Raw genomic sequence first — 22388 nt, 5'->3', positions numbered from 1 at the left:
TGCACATATCCAAACCAGACTGGTCCATACTGCAGCTGCCATTAAGGCTGAAATAATTTCTTCTTTAGTCCAGTTAACATACACCAGTCCTTTGGTTTCACACACCTTAGCCAACTAGTTCTTTGTCAACTTATCATAATAATCTGCTGACATCTTTGCCTGCCTTTCCTGACTAAACTAACAAAAATAAATAAATCTGTTGTAAAAATGAAACTCTGAACATTTACCTTGGGGCTATTGAGAGTACACACACCTTCAGTGACAACTGCCCACAGGTTATTGAAGATTAATTAATATCCCACTACTCTGCCACATGTGACTGTCTCTCTACTCTGGCCCAGTAATCAAGTAGCCTCAATCCTCACCACTGACACTATGAGAGGCGGTCGCTAAAAACGGGAATGGATTTACACAGTATTTTTAGATGCAGCTCTCTGCATCAAGCACAGTTTTCCCCAAGAGCTCACAGGGAATATGCTCCAGACCTGGGATGGACTCTCTGTCTCTCCAGATCCCAATCAAGACTCACTTTGGAGCACTGTATCCCAGTTTCAAGTAGCTGACACTCAAACCTAGGTATTTGACTTAAACACACACACACACACACACACACACACACACACACACACACACACACACACACACACACACACACCTGGGAAAGGATGGCACATATTTACTAGCTGTGCCCCTCTCTGCTCAGACTATAAGGTAGCCATGTTGCCACCAGTCAGCCACTAAGTCTCTTACAAGGGTATCCAAAGTATGACTGCATTATTTTGCATATATGGGTAAATAGTTAATTGCCCTAAGATCATTTTAGCTTTTTCATACCTCTAAACTGTACAGATTTTTGTAGAATGCCCAGATTTTTGCCTCATTTTTGGTCTGTTTTTCATAAAATTGTGGTTTTCTGGCAAATCAGAAAATCATTGAGGAGTGAAGTCAGACAATAAAGAGACATTTGAGATTCAGACTTTCTACCTACCAGAAAATTCAAACTAGTAGAAAACCTGTTACTCTATCAACTTTCTAAGTTTGTAAGCGTAATATTTAAAAATTGTCCTTATTTGTGAGCTTTTGTCCCCCCATTTCTTATGGCTTTGTCCAGATTTTTTGGTCTAAGAGGTTGAGAGGTATGTTTTTGATGGAATGAGAAAAACGTCTTTGAGCAGGCTACATATATGCCTGGGATATTCTGATACACATTATAAAAGTGGGAGGTTGCAAAGAGAGACTATGAGAGGATCTAAGAGATGGAAAGTACCACTGATATACACCTGTGAGAGTTTTAATTTTCTTTTAACTTACCTCATCCAGACTGTCATGCTCACTATCAATGATTTTGTGGCATGAGCAGGGGACAAGCAGGCATCCATCAACTACCATCTGAGAACCCTGCAGGAATAGTGGAACACAGTCCATGCTCTAGCACTCCATTTCCATTGTCTGGAGAAGATGTCACATACATGAAAGAATTATGACAGCTGGAAGAATGTGCTGATTAGCATATTCAACTAACACACAGTACTATGAATTTTCTTCCAGTTCTCATGCATACCAGCTCATTTCATACGTATGAGCTACATATTCAACTACTTCAACCACAACATAAAAGTTTTCTTTTTTTTTTGTGTGTTGTTGCAGAGCTTTGTTTATGGTCATCACATGTCATATTTTGGTCATTAAGATACATGTGCCAAAATTATCAAAATGTTCCCAGATTGCCAACAACATATATTTTTAAAATACTTGCCTCTTGCTTGCCTTTATGTCTGACTCCATATTCAAACATAATGTGCAGTTGCATACTACAGCTGTGTACAATATGTTTAGTCCACAGTCAAGTCAATAATGCAGTTCTTAAACCTGCATCATGCTACTGATGTAAATGCACAAATCTTTAAATGATTCAAACACTGATGGGCACAATTTACACTTGTGTATTATGAAAACAAGCTTTCCCCAAGAGCAGCACTTTATCTTCTTATCATAAGTGCTGACCTAAATTTAATCTTGTGCTAGTCTGCAACAAATTATAGGGACTACTATGTTACATTTCTGCATAGTGTTTGTAATAAACCAGTTTTACCCAACCTTTTGAAACTTCTTAATTGGAAACAATGAAAGCGTGACCATGACATCTTAGGATTTTATATGAAGCTATTTTTACGCTAATTACTCTTGTGCTGCCTCCAGTCACAAGCACAACTGCTTAAAATTGTTCATTTTCCTCCTCTATGAACATGAAAGCCATCAATTTTCCTCTAATGCTAGTTTAATCATCTATTAACAATTCACTCTGGAATAGCATTAAGCTAGTCACACTTGTCATCCACTTTGGGCTTAACTTGACTCAAAAGGCACTGTATGATTTTAACTAAGACTTACTTTGCAAAGCACATATTTTAAGATGGGACTGGAGTTTTATCTAGTTTTACATGCAACTGAATAGTGAAAAAATCACACCTGCAGCTCAATAATAATGATTATTAGCTTGCAACCTTAAAGGGACAACCAGACAGATTTTTTGTTTTGATTCAGCCTTTCTTTACATTTCAGATTTGCTTTTCTTATCATGCTTACCTTTGGCTGGGGGGTGAGGGAAGAATGCCTGCAGGAAGTTCCAAAGGTGCTAGCCAAATTCCATCTGAAATTGCAGTTGTACTGACAACAGCTCCCCTGTGAGCCATTCATTAGTTTAATCTGTGCATTTTACCCATTGAGAAAAATAGTCTTTCAGGCATTTCACGACCTGACTGCTGCTGCTACTCTAGAAAGCACATCAGTAATGCAAGGCTTTTAAAACATTAGTAAACAGAGTTTTTTGTTACTTTCATTTCATATTTATTCTGCAGAGATTGTGAATCCAGGCCATCTACAACAATTTTATGACATGGCTTCTACCTATAGAAAGTATCTGAGTCAGGCAAACGGTAGTCAAAACCATATTTCTCTGTTTCATGTTTTACACTATTCTGATTTTTTAAATACTAGTCTGGTGTAGTGACTTTCTGACCTGCTAGTAATTCTACAGAAAGGAAGTGTGTGATAGAAGGTTGGGGCATTAGTAGACATACTCTTCTGTTCCTTTTTCAGCTTCTAGTTTGATATGTGCTGATTTCTGAATACTACTAGACAAATGTACTATTTTTTATGAGTGGGCTGCTTGTACATCTGTAGAAGCATGAGTGCTGCAAACTTTAAAAATTAGTGTACACTGATGTCCCTTTTTCCCTGGCACAGCTGTCTTTATTTTAATTATGAGCCACGAGCTGGGGGCATAGTTCCCCAATCCAATGTAAATCAGAGAGGAACACAAATCCAACGATTAGTTTATCCTGGGAGCTGAAACAAGACTGGATTGTGGATTTACAGGATATTTAAAAGTAAAATGACACTGTGGGTGGGAATGAAAGTGACGTGTCTAAGTGGGCATGACTTCTGTCAACTTAACTCGGACCCTAATTTTAAACACTGGAATTGTCCCTTTATGCAACTTGAAAGGATTTTCTCACCACTGTGGTCACATGGTGGTCAAGGGTGATGCTACTGTGGATGTGCATACCCACATCCCTAACCACTGGGTTGACTCGTAGGGGTGTAATATCAACATGGTAATTCGCCAGGATGGTTGACATAGGTCTTGGGATATGATGATAACCTCCCCACTTGCAATCATCTGCAAACTTAGCCATAACCTTTCAACATTTCCTTCCACTTCAGAGAAACAGATGACAGAAAGGAGCAGGCCCAGTAAATACACTCCTTGCATATGAGTGATAAGCTTGAATCAGTTGCATTAGGTTCCTTTTGCTGAAAATGATTACAAAGGAAAATTTATGATGTGTTACACCTCATTTCAGGTCTTTGCTATGCAATCGTAGAGTGAAGCTGTAATATGTAAGTGGTGAAATGTACACAGTGTTTGAAAGACAAAAAAAACATACCTTCAACAACTCCTACGCATCTATGTCAAAGAAGTAAGGAATAGTAATCATTGTTTTAGGACTACTTGAAGTCCTGGTAAATATTTTCTACAGCTGGTCACTTTTCAGCAGTGACATTTACGTTTCTCTTGATCTAGGCTCCAAGATGCATTTTTTTATATATTTTTCTTTATTTTAGACAGCAAAATAACCCAGTAATGCACAACTTAGTCTGTTGTGCATCTATAACAGAACATGTTGGCATTTTTCATCTTAATTTTTAAAACATTTATGCACTATCAAAAAAATTCTGGTGATGAGGATAGCATTTAAAAGTGTTTCTTTGTTTTGTTTTTTGTTTTGTTTTTCAAAAGAAATATCAGTGTCCAAATATATATCAGTGGATTAGAAATGTGATTTATTCATTGACTTCCTCTTCCTCTTCATCAAATGCTTCTTCTCCATCCACTGTAGCATCCTGGTACTGTTGGTACTCTGACACCAGGTCATTCATATTACTCTCTGCTTCTGTGAATTCCATCTCATCCATTCCTTCACCTGTAAACCAGTGAAGGAAAGCTTTCCTTTTAAACATTGCAGAAAACTGCTCAGAGATCCTTTTGAATAGCTCCTGAATGGCTGTGCTGTTCCCAATAAAAGTGGCAGCCATCTTGAGTCCACGGGGTGCAATGTCACATACTGCTACTTTAACATTATTGGGAATCCATTCCACGAATAAACTGCTGTTCTTATTCTGAACAGCTAACATCTGCTCATCCACTTCCTTCATGGACATGTGACCTCTGAATACAGTGGCAACAGTCAGATAGCGCCCATGCCTTGGATCACAGGCAGCCATCATGTTCTTGGCATCAAACATTTGCTGTGTTAGTTCTGGGACTGTCAGTGCACGATACTGCTGACTTCCACGAGGTGTAAGTGGTGCAAAACCAGGCATAAAGAAATGAAGACGAGGGAAGGGAACCATGTTCACAGCTAGCTTTCTAAGATCTGCATTCAGTTGACCAGGAAACCGTAAAGATGTTGTCACCCCACTCATTGTAGCTGACACTAGGTGGTTCAGATCCCCATATGTTGGATTGGTAAGTTTCAATGTACGGAAGCATATGTCATACAAGGCTTCATTATCTATGCAATAAGTTTCATCTGTGTTCTCGACTAATTGATGTACAGACAGTGTGGCATTGTATGGCTCAACAACAGTGTCTGATACTTTAGGTGATGGCATTACACTAAAGGTGTTCATTATTCTGTCAGGATACTCTTCACGGATTTTACTAATAAGTAGTGTCCCCATTCCAGAGCCAGTACCACCTCCTAGTGAGTGAGTGAGCTGAAATCCTTGAAGACAGTCACAGTGTTCACATTCTTTTCTCATTACATCAAGTACAGAGTCCATTAGCTCTGCCCCTTCTGTATAATGTCCTTTTGCCCAGTTGTTTCCTGCACCCGTTTGTCCTAAAACATAAAGAAAAGATTACATTTACAATGTGATGTACAATGATGTACAAATTATCCAAGTCATGATGCAAACTATCATATTACTCCATTTTTAACATAAAGTTTTCATATTTAGCACTTTCAAACAGTTTCATATTCTACAACAGTGTCAGCCTGTGTCCTCCCTTCAAGCTATTCCAACCACACATCACAGTTTCTGTAAGACAGTTTTTCAAAAAGCTACAATGTAACAGAGAAATCGTTTTTCAGCTTTTTGGCTTACCTCATGCAATTGTGATTATTTTAGTCTAAATAATAACTTCCAAATTCCCTGTTAATGATTTGAACTACTTGGAAGGGTTATTTCATGTTATCTGTCATTTTTCCTTTCTTTGAATCAGCATTCAGAAAAGAGTTTTCAGACTCAGATCATATGACAAAAGACCAAATCTCTCTCAGTATTTTCAGTTCCTTTTCCAGATTTTTTCTATTTTATTCACGTCCTTATAATATCAGTTCTAGAAATGAGAGTGTCACCCATTCTGAACATATGGAAAATAATGATATTTCTTCACTATCTCTGGATTCCCCTGCTAATACATCTCTCCATTTTCATGACACTCAGTACCACCAATCTAAACTGCCTTACTCTGTTTACATTACTTCATATTAATACTCTGCGGGCCTCATGCTGTAAATCTCCCGATACTTTTAATGCTATTAAATTCCCATGTTCAGTAACAAAAATCTAAACAGCATCAAAGAAAAGCGTCAATGTTTACAGATGAATGCACTAAAAGTTCAGTTATGGTTCACTGGATACATACAAATTTTATTTTAAAAATCAAAAAAACAGGTACTTACTACTGTATGAGACTTGCAAGACCTTGTTTATTATAGTAACAGTAATATATCCTTTCAAAGAAGATACCTTGCCAGTGAAATTCACGTGTATTATAACCTAAGGATGAACTTAAAGTGTATGGATATGATATTTTTAGTGAAACAAGCATTTCATAAATTTTGAACTTGATACATATCTGGTTATCAGTTTGTGAAAAATATATATACAAACACTTAAAAACTTTCAAGTAATGAGCCTTTTCTTTTACAGTTTTTGCCCCTGCTGCCTGCCGACCATCAGATCCTCTCCCAGACAATCATCCCATTCACTTCCTCATTAGATTAGAGTGGTCATCATTCAGGCAACTATCAGGGGTGGTTCGAGGTTTTCCATTTTCTCCAAGCCTTAGTGCATGCATATTTAACAAGGCACAGGGAGGGGATTTGTAATGAGCCATCAACCCTCAGTTCTACAAGGGAATTACTTCTAAATGGCCCTCCCATCCCCCACCCCTTGCAGCATAAACCGTGGTCTCTTGGGTCTCCATCAAGGAGATTCCACTACCTTGTCTTTTTACAAGTGTATGCAAACCCCCACACTCCTCTCAGAAGAGGGACATGATCTTCTCCCCTTCACTCGGCTGTCTCTATCAGGCTGCTACAGCTTTGGAGATGCCAACTGTACCCTGGTCACCTGTGTCACATTTAGGGCTCAATTATTCTGCAGTATGGAGCAGGCTTCTTGAAATCACCATCTCAGAGTAACTGCTTTTTAGAAAGCATATATTTACAGGGCTTCTGTCTACTTAATATAATCTTTCATTTATATACTGGTTTTATCCTGTTCAGGGTCACAGGGTATCCAGAATATATCCTAGAAAGCAACAGAATCAGGACTTTGAATTAGTTACCCATAGTTGGTGTGGTTTGATCATGAGGGTGAAGCCTGAGTGATTAAACAAAGCCCACTGTATATAAATCTTGCATTACTCACAGCCAGTTATGGTGTAGATCATTGCTAAATTGTTCTTCTACTATTAGTATGTCAAATACAATGACATTATTTAAGAAAAAAAAGACATCTTTTCGAAATAACGTCATTGCATGAAAGGAATTTATTTATCTTTAACCAGCTTCTGGTAAGTTTGGACATACTCTTTCTCTGCACAATACATCATTGATCATCATCTCTGCTGCTTTTGTTGTTTTTTTTTTTTTTTGTTTTTTTAAGTCTACTGAGATATCTTAGATTTTGGCAGAATGTGGAATTGTTTGTGTGATATAACTGGTCTGTGCTTTGTGTGCTTTGCAAAAGCTGTGGTTTCTGGCATATCATTGAGGAATAAAGTTACTAAAGAATAGGAAAGGTCTCCATTTCATGAGGTAAGAGGTTGCAAGGTATGCCATGCAGCTCGCCCCACAATAAAATCTTTATTTTTTTTAATTATGCTGCCTTGTTCTTCTCTGTGGGGCAGTTTATTAGTCAGAGAATTTTTTTTTTCATTTTAAAATCGCTGATTAGCAGCATAGAAAAAAATGAATTCTTGGAATTTGTTCCTGTGGGGAATAATGAATTTACAATAAGCACTCTGACTGGTTTGTCCAATCAGTATGCACATTTCTGAATAGGAATGACCATGTATTGTATAATTGCTATTAAGTTCTTCATACTGATCACTGCTGCATATGCTATACTACTGCTAAGCTATATGGGTTATATCCTGCATAGGATATAACAGTCGGCCAGCTTCCAAAGCTTCAGGGCACCTTCCACACACCATGACCATTAGTCATCTCAAGCTGAGCTGACTAAAAAGATAGGTTTGGGTACTAAGCCCTTCAGAGATTCCTGTCGTGAAGAGTACATCTCTAAGGCTTGTGAGGATTAATGGTCACCTTGTGCTGTTCCTTTGCTGGGCAGATAAGTTCCCTTCAGGGATAAAAAACTTCCATTATAAAAAATATTTGCTTATTAACACTTTCCTGTTTTGGAAAGTCATTTTAAAGTTAGGAGTTTGTGGTTTTACACACTGTCACAAGACTGTATTGTTCTTTTAAATGAGAATGTTTTTTTTCTCCTTTCAGTTTGAATATGTTTTAAAGTATTTGAAAACCATTTTTTTCTGCAGAGAAATTGTGTTCATTTTACTCTTTGGAGATGGGTATGTGTTTTATACTGCTTTTTACTGTGTTTTTGTTTGAAAAAGTGATTTAAGACTATTTTTTTACCATCTTTTGCTGCTTGTTATCCCAGAGAAACAGGACAATGGAACAAACTGTCAGTCCCACAGTTGGTCCTTTTTCCAGACACAGAAAGAAAAAAGTTAAGTAACAGCCTTTCCACCATAGCAGGCTAGCAATTTGCCTCAGCTGCAGGTAGGTGACTCTGCTCTGAGCATTTGTTTTACCTCTGGGCACTCATCATTTACTCCGGATCCCACTGTTGTAGCACCTACAGCCATTATGGACCAGGGGTTAGCCACATCTTCAGTGGCTGCTGAGATCCCTGCATGGGTAAGTGAGTTATTAGTCCTATGACAGGGAACACAAAAGGCTTCCATATTTTCTCATATTTTGTCAGAGTATTATGACCATTCTTGGGGAAGCTGCTGCTGCTGCCATTTGCAATAATGTTTGCCCCATTTTCTCTGTCAAAAAGAAAAACTAAATATGTATCTACTTCTCCTCAAATTTCCTTATACAGGAGTAGTTTAATGTATCTGACTCCGAGTTTTATTCAGGCTATTGATCCTTCTTATTTAGTGCTTCTTGGTGAAAGAAAAAAGAACACCTCTTTGCCTAAAGTGATTCAATATTCGAAATCTGAAAAAGAAGATGAAGGGACTGATACAGAGTTTCCTCCTCACTTTCCTGATTCAGACTCAGGAGAAGTCCGTTTCTCATTCCTATTTGGGGTTCCTCTCTCTTTGACACTGTTTCCCAGAATGTGCCAGTGTTTTCAGTGGGAGTACACTAAGGTTTCTCAGTCCCTCAGAAAACTGTATGAGCTGTTGTTACAGATGGAATTTCCAGAACTTTGTCCAATTCCATTAGTTCTTTCAGCTTCAAAGTAGGTGTGTGTCTCTGCCTGTTAGCCAATCTGCTGCCCCTAAAAGGGCAGACAATGTATAAAGCTCTTCAGTCTTTTTAAGTTTTCATATACTTTTCCCAAACCTGACTCAGCAGCTATAGCTTTAGTTAATTACTGCTGCTAAACAATTAATTACTAACTTACTCTTTCTTAGAAGGATGGGAAGATTACTGAAGGGTATGGGAAAATAGCATATGCTTCTGCAACTTAGATTTTCAGAACTTTGAAATGTGAGGATTATAAGATCATAGGAGGTTACTAGGCTAATGGCCCCATGGCTATTACAAGTCTAGTCAAGTCTAACCTGTGTTCCCAAGGGTGTCTGATTCAAGCAGTCACTAAAATCAGAACCTATTTCCCTTGTCCAAAAGGGACACAGGTGGAACCCCCCGGGGTGAATTTCTGGTTACCCATCCACTCATCCAACTTATTCCTAAATACAGCCAGTGAGGGGCTTTTTTTTAACATGAATAAGAAGCTTGTTCCAAAGGTGGGACAACCTTTGTGAGACAAATCTGTCTCTCCAGCAAATTTTGTTGATATCACATACCAGGTTAAGTCCGTTGAGCGAGTGACCCACGTGCCATTTGACTTAAAAATGTGCAGCATTTCCATTAAAGCTGGGTTACAGATTGCTCTATATGCAAGGAATAGGTCACCTCTGAGCAGTTTGCATGACACAGAGTAAAGTGACAATGATTTCAGTCTGTCCGCATAAGATAGATCTTGAAGACCCTGAATTTTCTTTATAAGGAACCTTTGCAGTTTCTCCAGTTGCTGCAGGTGTTTGGAAAGGAACATACCAAAGCGAGCATTGTACTCTATTATTAGCTTGATGAGGGAAGAGTACAAAGGGGTTCTAACCTCTTTTTTTCTGGAGGCAATGCCCTTACTTATGAGATGAGCAATATAAAATGCCCTTCTTACCACTGTGGAGACAAGGCGATCGAAGTTAAGGGTGCTATTAACCTGTGTGCCCAGATGTCTCACCACTGACTGTGTGCTTAAGGTATTGCAAATGATGTGGTAGTTTGCAGGAACATCACCCTTGCTGTAGGGGATGATAATGCATTTTTTGCATTAAGTTTAAGACCTTGACTTTAGCACCAGTGATTAGTCTGCATAAGAACTTCTTGCAGGATGTTGACATCGCTAGGAGTTTCAAAGATTGCAGTTTGCAGTCATCAGCAAACTTTGTCATCCACAGTCCTTTAGTTTTAGCCTGTACTTCAGAGAAGTAGATTCCTAACAGTAGGGGTCCAAGAACCGATCCTTGTGGAACACTGATTACGGGTCTGATGGAGGTACTGGAGTCCCCTGTTTTGACTGTATGAGTTCTATCAGTGAGCCAGTTTACAACCCACCTGACAATATATGGGTTGATACCCAGCTGGGTGAGTTTATCAATGATGCCGGAGTTGGGGATTGCATCAAAAGCCTTAGCTAATTCTAGTCAGGCCGTATGCACAGATATGCCCTTGTCTAAGGTTTTGGTGACTGTCTCGAAGAAGTTCACCAAGTTTAACAGACATGATCTCCCCTTGACAAAGCCAACTTGGGTGGGATTGAGTGTTTGAAAATTTCCTATATCTTTGTTAATAAGGTCTACGATGATTTTCTCCATGGCCTTGCAGGTAATGCTGGTCAGGCTAATGGGCCTATAGTTCCTTAGGTCCGTGGATGCACCCCCTTTGCGCAAAGAGATGACCGTAGCTGTTTTCCATTCCACTACGATGAAGCCAGTGCTTAGTCTGTGATTGTAAAGTGTGCTCAGTGGTGATGCTAATACCTGTTTTAACCCATTTAGCACACAGACTGGGATGTTGTCTGTTCCCACAGATGCTGTGTTTTTGGCATTGGACAGGGCATTTAAGACCTGCTCCTCGGAGATACTAGGTGGGGGACAGGTGTTGGGGATGGTTTGGGGTATATGTGGTGGGGACAGGGAAGTGAAGTTTTCACTGAGCCTGTCAGCCAGCAGGTTTGCTATATCTACAGGTTCTACATATGTAGTACCATTAACTATGACTTTGGCACAAATCTGGGCCTTAACTTTGATGTTACGGATGAAACTAAAGAATGCCTTGTGGTTATCCTTAGTTAGGGAAGCTAATTTGGATTTGTAGTTAGCACTGGAGGACTCCACTAGGAGACTTATTTGCTTGTTTAAGTTGAGGAGGGAGTGTTCTCAGTTTTGAGACCATTCCTTCCTACACATAGACTGCAATTTATTTCTCCTATTGTATAGCCTATTAATGGCAGTTGTCCACCAGGCAGGTTTGTTTTTCCTTGAAGATCTTGTTTTTATTCTATGAGGTACATCACAGTCAATGCAATTGTACAGGTGCTTGTATAAAGCAATAGTGTATAACTCAGCATTGGTGTCTGTTTCATCAGTGGGGGAGGGACTATGAAGCTATTTATGCTGTCACATAAGAGGTTGCAATTGGCCTTGGAGAAGTTTTTAGTCTTGTTGTTGCTAAGGTGGGGTCTTGTGTTAGAGTTACCTCTAGCAAGACTGATTTGCAGTCAGATCTCACCAAGGATGGCCATACACTGGGGAGGGGGGGTGCAGCAGTCCCCCATGTTGGTGAGCACCAGGTCCAGGATGTTTGAGCCCATTGTGGATGTGTCAACCAGCTGGTTCAGGGCATTGAAGTTAACGAAGTCCTGGAACAGGTAAGTGAGTTAGAACACGTATAATTTACCCAAGTCTATGGATGGGTAATTAAAGTCACTCGAAACCTGGGTGTTAGGTTGTATCTTGATTGATTCAAATAGATCCAAGTAGGCTGAGTGGATGTCCTGATTCATGGAGGGGGCCCTACAGCTGGCAATGACCTGAAGAGGGGGTCTTAACCTACAGTCAATTTCACCTGAAGTAATTCAATTTAACCAGTCTAGAGGTATATTTACCTTTAATGAATATTGACAATACCACCTCCTTTAGCTCTCATGCCTTCAGTTTGTGGTCTGAAGTGTGGAAGGAAATGTAATCTGGTATAGCTGGGTTGCTCTCTGCAGCCTTAAACCAAGTCTGTAGTGACTACATAAATGTCAGCATATTTCAGTGTGAGGACTGTTTCCAATGAGTGTAGTTTCTGGTTTAGACATCTAGCATTTAGCAGCACAACCTTGAGGTTGCTTTTAGATGGTATTTTTACATCAGGAATTTTGTTCGTGTGACATTGCCTAAAAAGGCACTATGGAGATGGCAAGAGCCTTAGCCAGTAACCGAAGTCCCAGGTGTGACAGATGAAGACCATCTCTGGCAAAGCATTGAGGTCTGTCGACCATGTTATCCCAGACTGACAGACACTGGATCTTCTTTGAATGACAACATAAACTAAACCAGTTGTTGAAGCCAATTATATTTTGTTTGTATTGAGGTATCATCCTAGGCGGAGGTAAATGCTGCTTAAGGGTAGGGACACACCTGCCTGAGACACAGAAACAGAGAGCTCAGCCATGTTTCTCTTCATATAGTCCAGTGTTAATGTTTATTCTGACCAGATGTGAATGTATGAGGAATGTTTGGTTTGCGGTTTCTTCTTGTGAAGAAAAACATGCTTTAAATGATTTAGTTTCTTCTATTATACTAATCACTGCTCTCGGTCTAGTGTGTGTATGACTCAGTTGATTACTTCTTCCAGGGCTATGGCTGTTACAGCTGTTACAATCATGGATCAACAAATCTTCCAGATATGCTAATTGTCTTAGGAGAGCAAGGGGCCTTTGATCCTGAATTTTAACAGATGAAGAACAAGGCTCACCTCCTTGGCTGTTAGAAGGGCTTTTCCTCATAGCAACAAATTAATAGCAAATAATTGTTTTGCCCATCCAGTCTCTCCATTTAAATGATGCCCTGCCAAAATATTTTCTTATCTAATTTCTGAATCCATCTTCTCATTCTTATTGCCTTTGCCTTTTCCTTTGCCTTCCTGCTCTATCTTGTTAACCTCCACAACATTTGCTTGTGAGTAATCACATATCTTAGCTAGGATTCAAGAACAAGAAGCACAAAACATAAGTTCACATTGTGCAGCTGTACATTGATGCCACTGGTTTTCTATCCATTAACACACTCATCATTCTAAAGCTGTGCTCATCTGCCAAATAAAAAAGGTATTTAAATGAGAAGCACTGAGTGAGAATCTGTTCTTCACCTAGAAATTGAGAGGATCTACCATGCTATCTCAATAAGCTTGAGGAAGATGCTGTTAGATTCTACAATCCAACCAATGGGCAAAATAGAGGAAAGCAACTCCAGCCAGGAGTACACAGCTACCCAGAACCAACAAGGACCTAATACAGGTGGCATACCCAACCACCACTCCTAAGAAATACGAAACTTAAAGGATCTGCAGCAACACCAACCCACAGGCAAGTTAACCACAAATGGTTCTAAATATAACACAAACAGCAATGGGGAAAGAAGACACCCCTGCCTGGTTCCTCTGATCAAACAGAAATTATCAGAGAGCCCCCCCCCCCCACACACACTTTCAGGCTTACTTGGCTTGAGCTCCACAGGGTGTTATAGAATATAATACTAGGTGTTACCCATGTAGTGAGCCAGAGCTAAGTCCCCTCTCCTACCTTCTCATGATGTCAGACTCGTCAATGGCCGCTTATTGCCATCCTCCTCCTGCTTCAACTCCTACAGGTGCCCAATCCTTGTCTCAGCTATTGCTGTCTCCTTAGGGGAAGCATGCATCCATATGCTGCACCCCCCCAGTTTATGATAGCAAATGCATTCAGTTTGAGCAGGTTTGGTAGACTAAGGCTTCACTTAGTGCAACATCTAGTACTCCTGCTGGGTTTAGCTCATGCTGCAAGTCAGAATAGGCTCACCCCCCCAACCCAGAATGAGTGAACAAGGACTGCCTCCCTCTCCTCAGGATGGATGAGCCAGCAACAATTGTTCACTCCCATCCTCCCCTGCAGCTCGAATAGGCACTTAGCTTTATTCTTCTGTCACAGAGCTGGCTCTAGTTCCTGAACAGATTTTGAGATATATATGGTCTCAGTTTGCAATACGTTTTCAAATCATAACTTTCAAAAACAAAATATTACATTTATCACACTGTGCATTAAACATTAATGGTAATCAATCTGTAATACATATAAATTTCCTTTTAATCATCTTCACTGCCTACCTACAGAAAAAAAGTATTGTCAATAAACTTTACAAACTCTTACATTTTTCTAAAAACTTTCTTTTTTCTTTAAAAGCTGAAAAATCAGCAAGCATAACCGAAAGCCAGGAGGGATTCCACTTCCATCCCTAGCAGTTGTTGATGATATTTTTTTATTGAATAAAGTATCGTATATTGTGATTCAGAATGAACTCCACTAACACATATATTACATCCTTAAACTACCCTTCTTATCCTGAAAATTCTGCTACTAATCAAGATCCATCCATCCATCCATCCTCAACCCATTTTTCCCCATTTTTGAACATAGGGTCTGGGTGTCATTAATCAATATGGTGCATCCAATTCATGTTCATGAACAACACTGCTTTGTAGGCCGTTAATACCATACACTGTTAATAAGTTAGCTGACTATATATAATTTAATTCTATTACAAAAGTCAGGTTTCTTTTAAGAAGCCCACATTTTTTTCTAACACATGTTTTAATTCTGTAATTTATAAAGTTAGTCATGCATTCAAAATAGACCACTTTCCAGATACTGTCAGCTTCAGGTCTATATCATTTAATCAAAACTCACTTTATCGAATCCCTCTACATCAAACATCTTTTCATCAAAGTCTCAAATGAGTGAACGGACTTTTAATCAAATTTTTTTGCAGGGCAAACCAACTGTTGGCCACCATATGGAATTTGCCCTTTTCCCCACTGTAGTGGATCTCAGAGTTGATATATTTAATTAGGTGGTGGGGGGCAGAGCCCCCCACAATGGGGCGGGTGGGTCGATGCCACCCACCTGGATAGGTTTTAAGTTTTTTTGATTTTTCTGTGGTCACTAGGGTGGCCTACTGTTATTTTGCCCTGGGAAATGGTTTGATTAAAGGTCTGTTCACTGATTTCAGACTTCGATAAATAGGTGTTCGACAAAGAGGGATTCAACAAAGTGAGTTTCTATTAAATTATATAGACCCATCAGCCTCGTGGGGCCCAATTAGTTGTTTATATCATATAATCACACACACTTAGAAGTTTTGACAGAAAGATGCCAGTGCAAATCCAGTGAAAGAGCTCCATTTAGAAATATTCTTCCACTAACTCCACATAATGTGCCCTGATATTATTAAGGCCACTCTGTAAGTGTGAGTGGTGCAGCAGTTAATGTTGTCACCTCACAGCAACAGGTTATCCGGTTCGATTCTCAGCAGGGGTGCCTTCTGTGTGGAGTCTGCATGTCTTCCCTGGGTTTGCTTGGATTTCTGGTTTCCTCCCACATTCCAAAGACATGCATCTGGAGCATTTCTCCCTGGGCATCTGCTGAAAATCGGCTCTGTCCTAGTCAGAATTTCCTAGTCAGCAAATGTTAAATAAATAAAAACTTAGCACTTCTTTCACAATTGTAAAATAAAATATCTAGCCTATGAAACCAACAGCAGATCCCTTATCTGCTGCTTAACAGTGAAACTGAGATTTTCATTGAAGTCTCTGAAAGTCGTTAATTCATTGGAAGAAGCATTAGATAATTTATTACTAAAACTGAAACTCCATGGCTCTGAACTCATCTTGTCAGATTTCTAAAAAATGTTTGAACTGCAAGATGATCAGATGACATACACTGTGAATTTACCACAAACCTTTTGTCTCTTTTTCTGTCTTTTTCTCTATCACAAAATATCAGTTTAAAAGTAATCCTCCATGCAAAGAAGTACAGAATAAATGACAAATGTATTAAATTCTGTTTCATGGTAGACACAAAGTTGAAACTTTTCCTTGCATTTTAGGGTTACCACTTGGCCCTCTTTGTGCAGGACAGTCCCTATTTGGCAATTGGATGTGATAATGTCCAGAGATTTTAGGAGAAAAATATTTCCCATATTTTCTTTAATATTTGCATAAAACAATTATTTTGTATCAGTACAACTAATGTTATATGAAACAACAAAATAATCTTTTATTTTGGCAAAAACATGAAGTTGTCCTTTGCACTAACCTTGAGTGTGGTTTGTCCTGCAAAGTCTCATGTTTCTAGCAAAAATGTTCCACTTTGGGCATTTGAATAGGTACAACCCTAAGTTTGCATATGAAAATCAATCACTATATTTCAATGTAATGTAAACAGTCAATTTTTCATTTTTGTCAACAGCATTTATGTGTATAACGTCTTGAATTTTCTGTTTTCTCCTGTTTTCCAGTTTGGGTGAACCAATATGCTCCGGATATGTTCATTTGCCTTGTGTTGCTGTGGCCAGTTCATACTTTATTTCAAACATTTTAAATACCTTACTAGCATCAGGAAGTTCTGAAATGTCCTCAACTTAATTGGTGAACTCATTCTGTTAATCATCTGTGTGACTGGACAAAGCAATGGAATGACTCATTAATACATTCAAAATGATCACATTTACCATAGTCTAAGCTATGTGGGTTTACCCCACCTGAATCAGGGAGTTGCTAAAAGCTTTGTGTACCAACCAGGTGCTCTTCCTGCAAGGAGCGCATGGGATGCTCCTATAAATCTTCTTGGGTGTCCACCATCAGTCAGCTGCAATCTTCGAGCTGGGTAGACAAGTCCCCACCAGGGAAAGTCTTCCTTTTAAATTGAATTTTATGTAGAACATTGTGTTTTTTGACAAGAATTCTATGTCTGGGTGCCTAGGAAACAAAGTGAAAGGGATGGACATATTTTTCTTTATGTTATGTGTTCTGATTGCTTTTTGTGAACTTTTTTGTACAGAAACATGTATATTTACGACTAAAAACTAGATCAGATATCAGTTTTGCTGTTTAGAGTGTTGGGGAAAGGATATTGTGCTTGTGGGATATTTTCAGTGTAAAACTTACACAGAGCCAGCAGATGTCCATTGTGTTTCACTGTTGCAGTCATTACACTTGGGTTATCCTGCTGGCAGGCTACCAGCAGTCGGCCTGAATTCAAAGTCCTGGTCCGGCATCGGTTGTTGTCGCCTCTTCCCTGACGTCAGTGCGCCAGGGATATAAAAGATGCAGCCGATGCCATTTTCTTCAGTCTTTCCTGCTGCGCGGTGCCCGAAGCAAAAGCAGTTCACAAGTACTGGTCGGCCGACTCCTGAGATTTTCGAAAATGAATTTCAGAGCCTAAGTCTTCTATAAAGTTAAGTACCCCGTTGGGGAAACTTTTTGATTGCTCCAGACAGATGTCAGAAAAAGTTAACAATTGTATTTCTTGTGGGAAGCAAATACCTCATAAGGATTTCCATTCTTACTGTATTCCTTGCCTAGGCCCTGACCGCGACGTAGCTAGTTGTCGGTTTTGTGCTAGATTTAACCAACGCACTATTAAGCGTCGGTACGATTTTGCTTTTCATTACTTTGGCCGAAGATTTAATTATATAATGCCGTCAGAGCAACCGACGACCGGAATTCATAAAAAGCACAAGGAAAAAGAAAAGGACAGGCATCCGAGGTCCAAAACCGACAACGAAGCCTCTTCTAGGCCAGTCGCCGGTTTGCCGGTTCTCAGTGAGGCGCTTTCGCAGCCCCTCACACCCGCTACCTCAGAGCCACAGGCCGCCTCCGACTCCCACGTGGAGACAGTTAGGCCTCTGGATACTGAAGGTATTCGGCCTTCGGAAACTAATCCCTCAGATGGGTCCGGAGCCGCTGAGCAGGCATCGGCTTCTGAGGGTGTTTTCAGACCTACACAACTTTATATCAAGCCAACTTCAGCATCAAAGACAAAGACTAGAACAGTTTTAAAGACAAGAAAACAAGTACAGCATACTCCAGGACAGGCTTCAATGCCTAAAAAACAGATGCTCAAAATGGCCGAAGACCTAATTACTTTGATCAAGGGTTCCCATCCACCCCTGATAAGAGGCCTAGGCAAGATACTGAATATGATTCCTCTGATCAGGTTTCCAGTTCCTCTGACTCTTCTTCAGAACAGGGATACTCTATTCCTCCCTATGAGGATTCTGATGCTGAAGAATCTATTCCTTCAGCTTCTCCTCCTGAGGATTACTCTTTTGGGGAAACCCTGCATACCATGAGGGAGCATTTCCACTGGGAGAGCCAAGATTACTCAGATTCTAAGAAAAGGCTCCGAGACTTTCTTCTACTACCTCAGCACAGACCTCTTGCAATTCCACCTGTTCTAGACATTGTAGATGATGTATTTTTAGAGTCCGGCCTGTCTCCCGACTCTCTACCTCCTGCACCTGTTAAGCCAGACAGATACTACAGGGTTCCAGATTCTCATAAATTTCTATATAAAAACCCTTCTGCTGACCCAGAAACTATTTCTCAGGGTCCCAAAGGGGTCAAGGCTTCCACTGTGAAAAACCCTGTCCCCTCTGATAGGGACTCTAGGGCACTGGACTGATGGGGGAAAAAAGTTTACACTTCTGCTACCTTGGGTGTAAGGGCTTTAAATTGTCAGTTTCATATGTTTAAATATCAGCAATACTTAATGTCTTTGTTAAAACAGAAAATGTTGACAAATTCTGAATGTTCTGAGAACAAGGAATTGCAGGATTTATTGCATGCAGCTGAACAAGTGGGAAAACATACTTTGCAATGTGGTTATGACTCACTGGAGGCCTCTTGCAGGGCCGCTGTAACAGGTTCTGTTATTAGAAGGCATGCTTGGTTAAAGGAACAAACTCTGCCTGATCATGTTAAAGCAAAATTATTAGATGCTCCATTACAGCATGATACTTTGTTTGGTGTTAAGGCAGAAGAGGTGTTGAAGAAAATGGAGGATAAAGCTAAATCTATGCAGACAGTGAAGGATTTCTTACAGGTACAGCCACCCAGATTTAGCAGGAACTGGCCTTCTAAGAATTGGTCCTTTCCCGTGTCAGACAGGCCACAAAGAGGCAGATACAGATGCCCTAGAGGCAGACAACAGCCCCAGGACTCATACAGGCCCAAACAATGGGGTGCTTCTACCTCCAAAAGCAGAGAAGACAAATCACAGCCATATAGGAAACAGTCCCAATGACTTCCCTCTGCCAATGCCAAGCACTTCTCTTTTGGCAGCACCCTTAGGGGGAAAACTAGCACTTTTTTCACAAAATTGGCACATGATCACCCAGGACAAATGGGTCCTAAATATAGTCTCTCAGGGCTACAGGTTCCACTTTCACACCCTTCCAAAGGCAAAAGGTATGCCAGACCTGCCACATAATCAATGGGCAGAGGCACAAAAATAAGTTTCATCTCTCATGGACATGAGGGCCATTCAACCAGTGCCACAACAAGAGCAGGGACAAGGATTCTACTCAAGACTTTTCTTAGTACCAAGAAAGGACAAAGCATGGAGACCAATTCTGGACCTGTCTATTCTAAATACTTTTCTGGACGTTCCAAAATTCAAAATGTTGACTCTGCAACAGCTTCTGCCCATGCTGGGCAAGAAGGCTTGGCTTGTAACTTTGGACCTCAAAGAGGCATACCTGCATGCCCCAATCAGACAATCTTGCAGAAGATACCTCAGATTCATAGCTGGCTTAATGCACTACCAATTATCTGCACTGCCCTTTGGCTTATCTACTGCACCCAGGGTCTTCACAAAATGCCTGGCACCAGTAATTGCATTTTGCAGACAAAGAGGAATTCAAATATATCCCTACTTTGATGACTGCCTTATTCAAGCGGAGACCAAAGACATTCTACTAAGGCATCTGGCGTTTGTAAAAAGATTACTAATTTGTCTATGGTACACAGTAAACGAAAATAAATCAAAACTAGTACCCTCTCAAGAGATAATATTCCTGGGTGCAAGCTTAAATACAACTGCCCAGATGGCTTATCTCACGCCAGACAAACAAAGGCAACTGACTTCTTACTTCAAAAGCATGGCAACAAAGACCCAGTTATCTGCAAGAAAAATTCTGCAGGCTCTGGGCTACATGGCCTCCTGCATTCTGCTAATTCCATATGCAAGACTGCATATGAGGAAACTACAATGGTATCTAAAAAGTGTTTGGACTCAACATTGCCACAGCCTGGAATCATTAATTTCACTCATTCCCTGCCTGCAACAGGAGTTTCGATGGTGGGCACAGGCCTGTTACCACAACAAGGGACAGCCATTCACTTTACCCACAGCCAGGCAAACACTAACAACAGACGCATCAGATTATGCCTGGGGGGCCCACATGGCAGGAAAATGTATTCAGAGCACATGGCCCCCAAGCCAAAGGCATCTTCACATCAATCAAAAAGAGATGCTAGCTGTACAAAATTCCCTGACAGCATTCAAGGACCTACTTCATTCAGGACAACTGCTAATAAAAACGGACAACACCACAGTTATGTGGTACATAAACAAGCAGGGGGGCACACATTCCTACCCCCTCTGCAGACAAGCCATGATTTTGTGGAACACAGCATTGACCTACCAAGTACACCTGCAAGCACAATTCCTGCAAGGAAAAACAAATGCTCTGGCAGACGGACTAAGCAGAAACCTCATGGAGCCTCACGAGTAGAAGCTAGATCCAAAAATCTTCAGCATGATAACAAGGAAATGGGGATGCCCAGACATAGCTCTTTTTGCCTCTCTTCACAACTACCAACTTCAGAAATTCTGCACAAGGACATCACAAACAAGCATGGAAAGTGGATGCCTTGTCATTCAGCTGGAACAACCTTACAGTATATGCCTTTCCTCCACTACCTCTCCTCCCCAAGGTACTCCTAAAGGTCAGACAAGAGAAGCCACAAATGATACTAATTGCCCCAGATTGGACACGCCAACACTGGTACCCAATCCTAAGGAGCTTGTCCCAAGGCCCAGCCTGGACATTGCCTCAAATTCCTCATTTACTGACCCAAGAAAACAATCAGATCCTGCACAGCCAACTCAGAACCCTAAATCTTGCTGCATGGCGGATAGTGTAACCATTCAGAATACACCTCTCTCTAAAGCGGTTATGGATGTTATTTTGGAGGCCAGGAGGCCCAGCACCAGAAAATCTTATTCAGGAAAATGGAAAAGATTCTGTGCTTGGAACCAGGCACAAGGAATTGACACGCTTGTCCCAAATATGCCTCAGATTTTACAATATTTAACTGAGATGCTGGACAAAAGCCTATCCTTCATCAATTAAGATCCATGCCTCTGCCATTTCAGCTCATTACAATGCAGACCCACCTATTTTTTCACATCCATTGCTTAGGCAGTTCCTCAGGAGGGCAAAAAATATAAGACCTCCAAGGAGAGCACCAATACCTGCATGGGACCTCAATTTTGTCTTGGAAAAACTCACACAGCCTCCTTTCAAGCCAGCCAATACAGCTGAGATAAAATTCATATCATGGAAAACAACTCTGCTCCTAGCAATAACTTCAGCAAGAAAAGTTACAGAGTTACAGGCATTAATGGCTGTGGAACCTTTTTATTATCTTCCATCAATACAGGGTTTCTCTAAGGACAAATCCAACATTTATGCCTAAGACGGTGTCCAGTGTGGCTCTTAACCAAACCATTCATTTGCCTACTTTTTTCCCAAACCCACAGAATAAAGGGGAGAGACTTCTGCATTCTTTGGACATACACAGACAGCTATGCTTCTACTTGGACAAAACTAAAGCTTTCAGAAAGACTGAGCAACTTTTAGTGTCATATGCTGCAGGATCACAAGGAAAGGCTATATCAAAGCAGACTATTTCAAAATGGATAGGACACTGCATTCATTTCTGCTATTCACAACATGGCAAGTCAGTGCCTAAGGGCATTAGGCCACATTCAACCAGGGCAGCAGCCACCTCAGCAGTCTTCCTCAGAGGAGTACCAACCAAGGATATTTTGGAAGCTGCAACTTGGACTTCAGTGCACACTTTTACTAAGCACTACCACTTACCTCTTTACTCTAAATCCAGAGGAGGCTTTGCCACTGCAGTTCTGCAGGGCCTTATAGCCAT

The 22388-nt window shown here is 40.4% G+C and overlaps 1 protein-coding gene across 1 annotated transcript in view; it reads right to left on the bottom strand.

Moving 5' to 3' along the window:
- Positions 1-2830: 2830 nt before the first annotated feature.
- The window catches only part of TUBB6 (tubulin beta 6 class V), a 95478-nt gene continuing 75920 nt past the window's right edge, over positions 2831-22388 (bottom strand). Inside the window, exon 4 of the mRNA XM_044067367.1 lies at positions 2831-5408. Coding sequence (XP_043923302.1) covers positions 4348-5408 — 1061 coding nt within the window. The 3' untranslated portion in view covers positions 2831-4347. The remainder of the gene's footprint in view (positions 5409-22388) is intronic.

Source organism: Protopterus annectens, chromosome 3.part1 (assembly GCF_019279795.1).
Source record: "Protopterus annectens isolate FY-2018-M chromosome 3.part1, PAN1.0, whole genome shotgun sequence".
Classification (NCBI taxonomy): domain Eukaryota; kingdom Metazoa; phylum Chordata; order Ceratodontiformes; family Protopteridae; genus Protopterus; species Protopterus annectens.
This window is presented reverse-complemented; position numbering and strand designations above follow the sequence as displayed.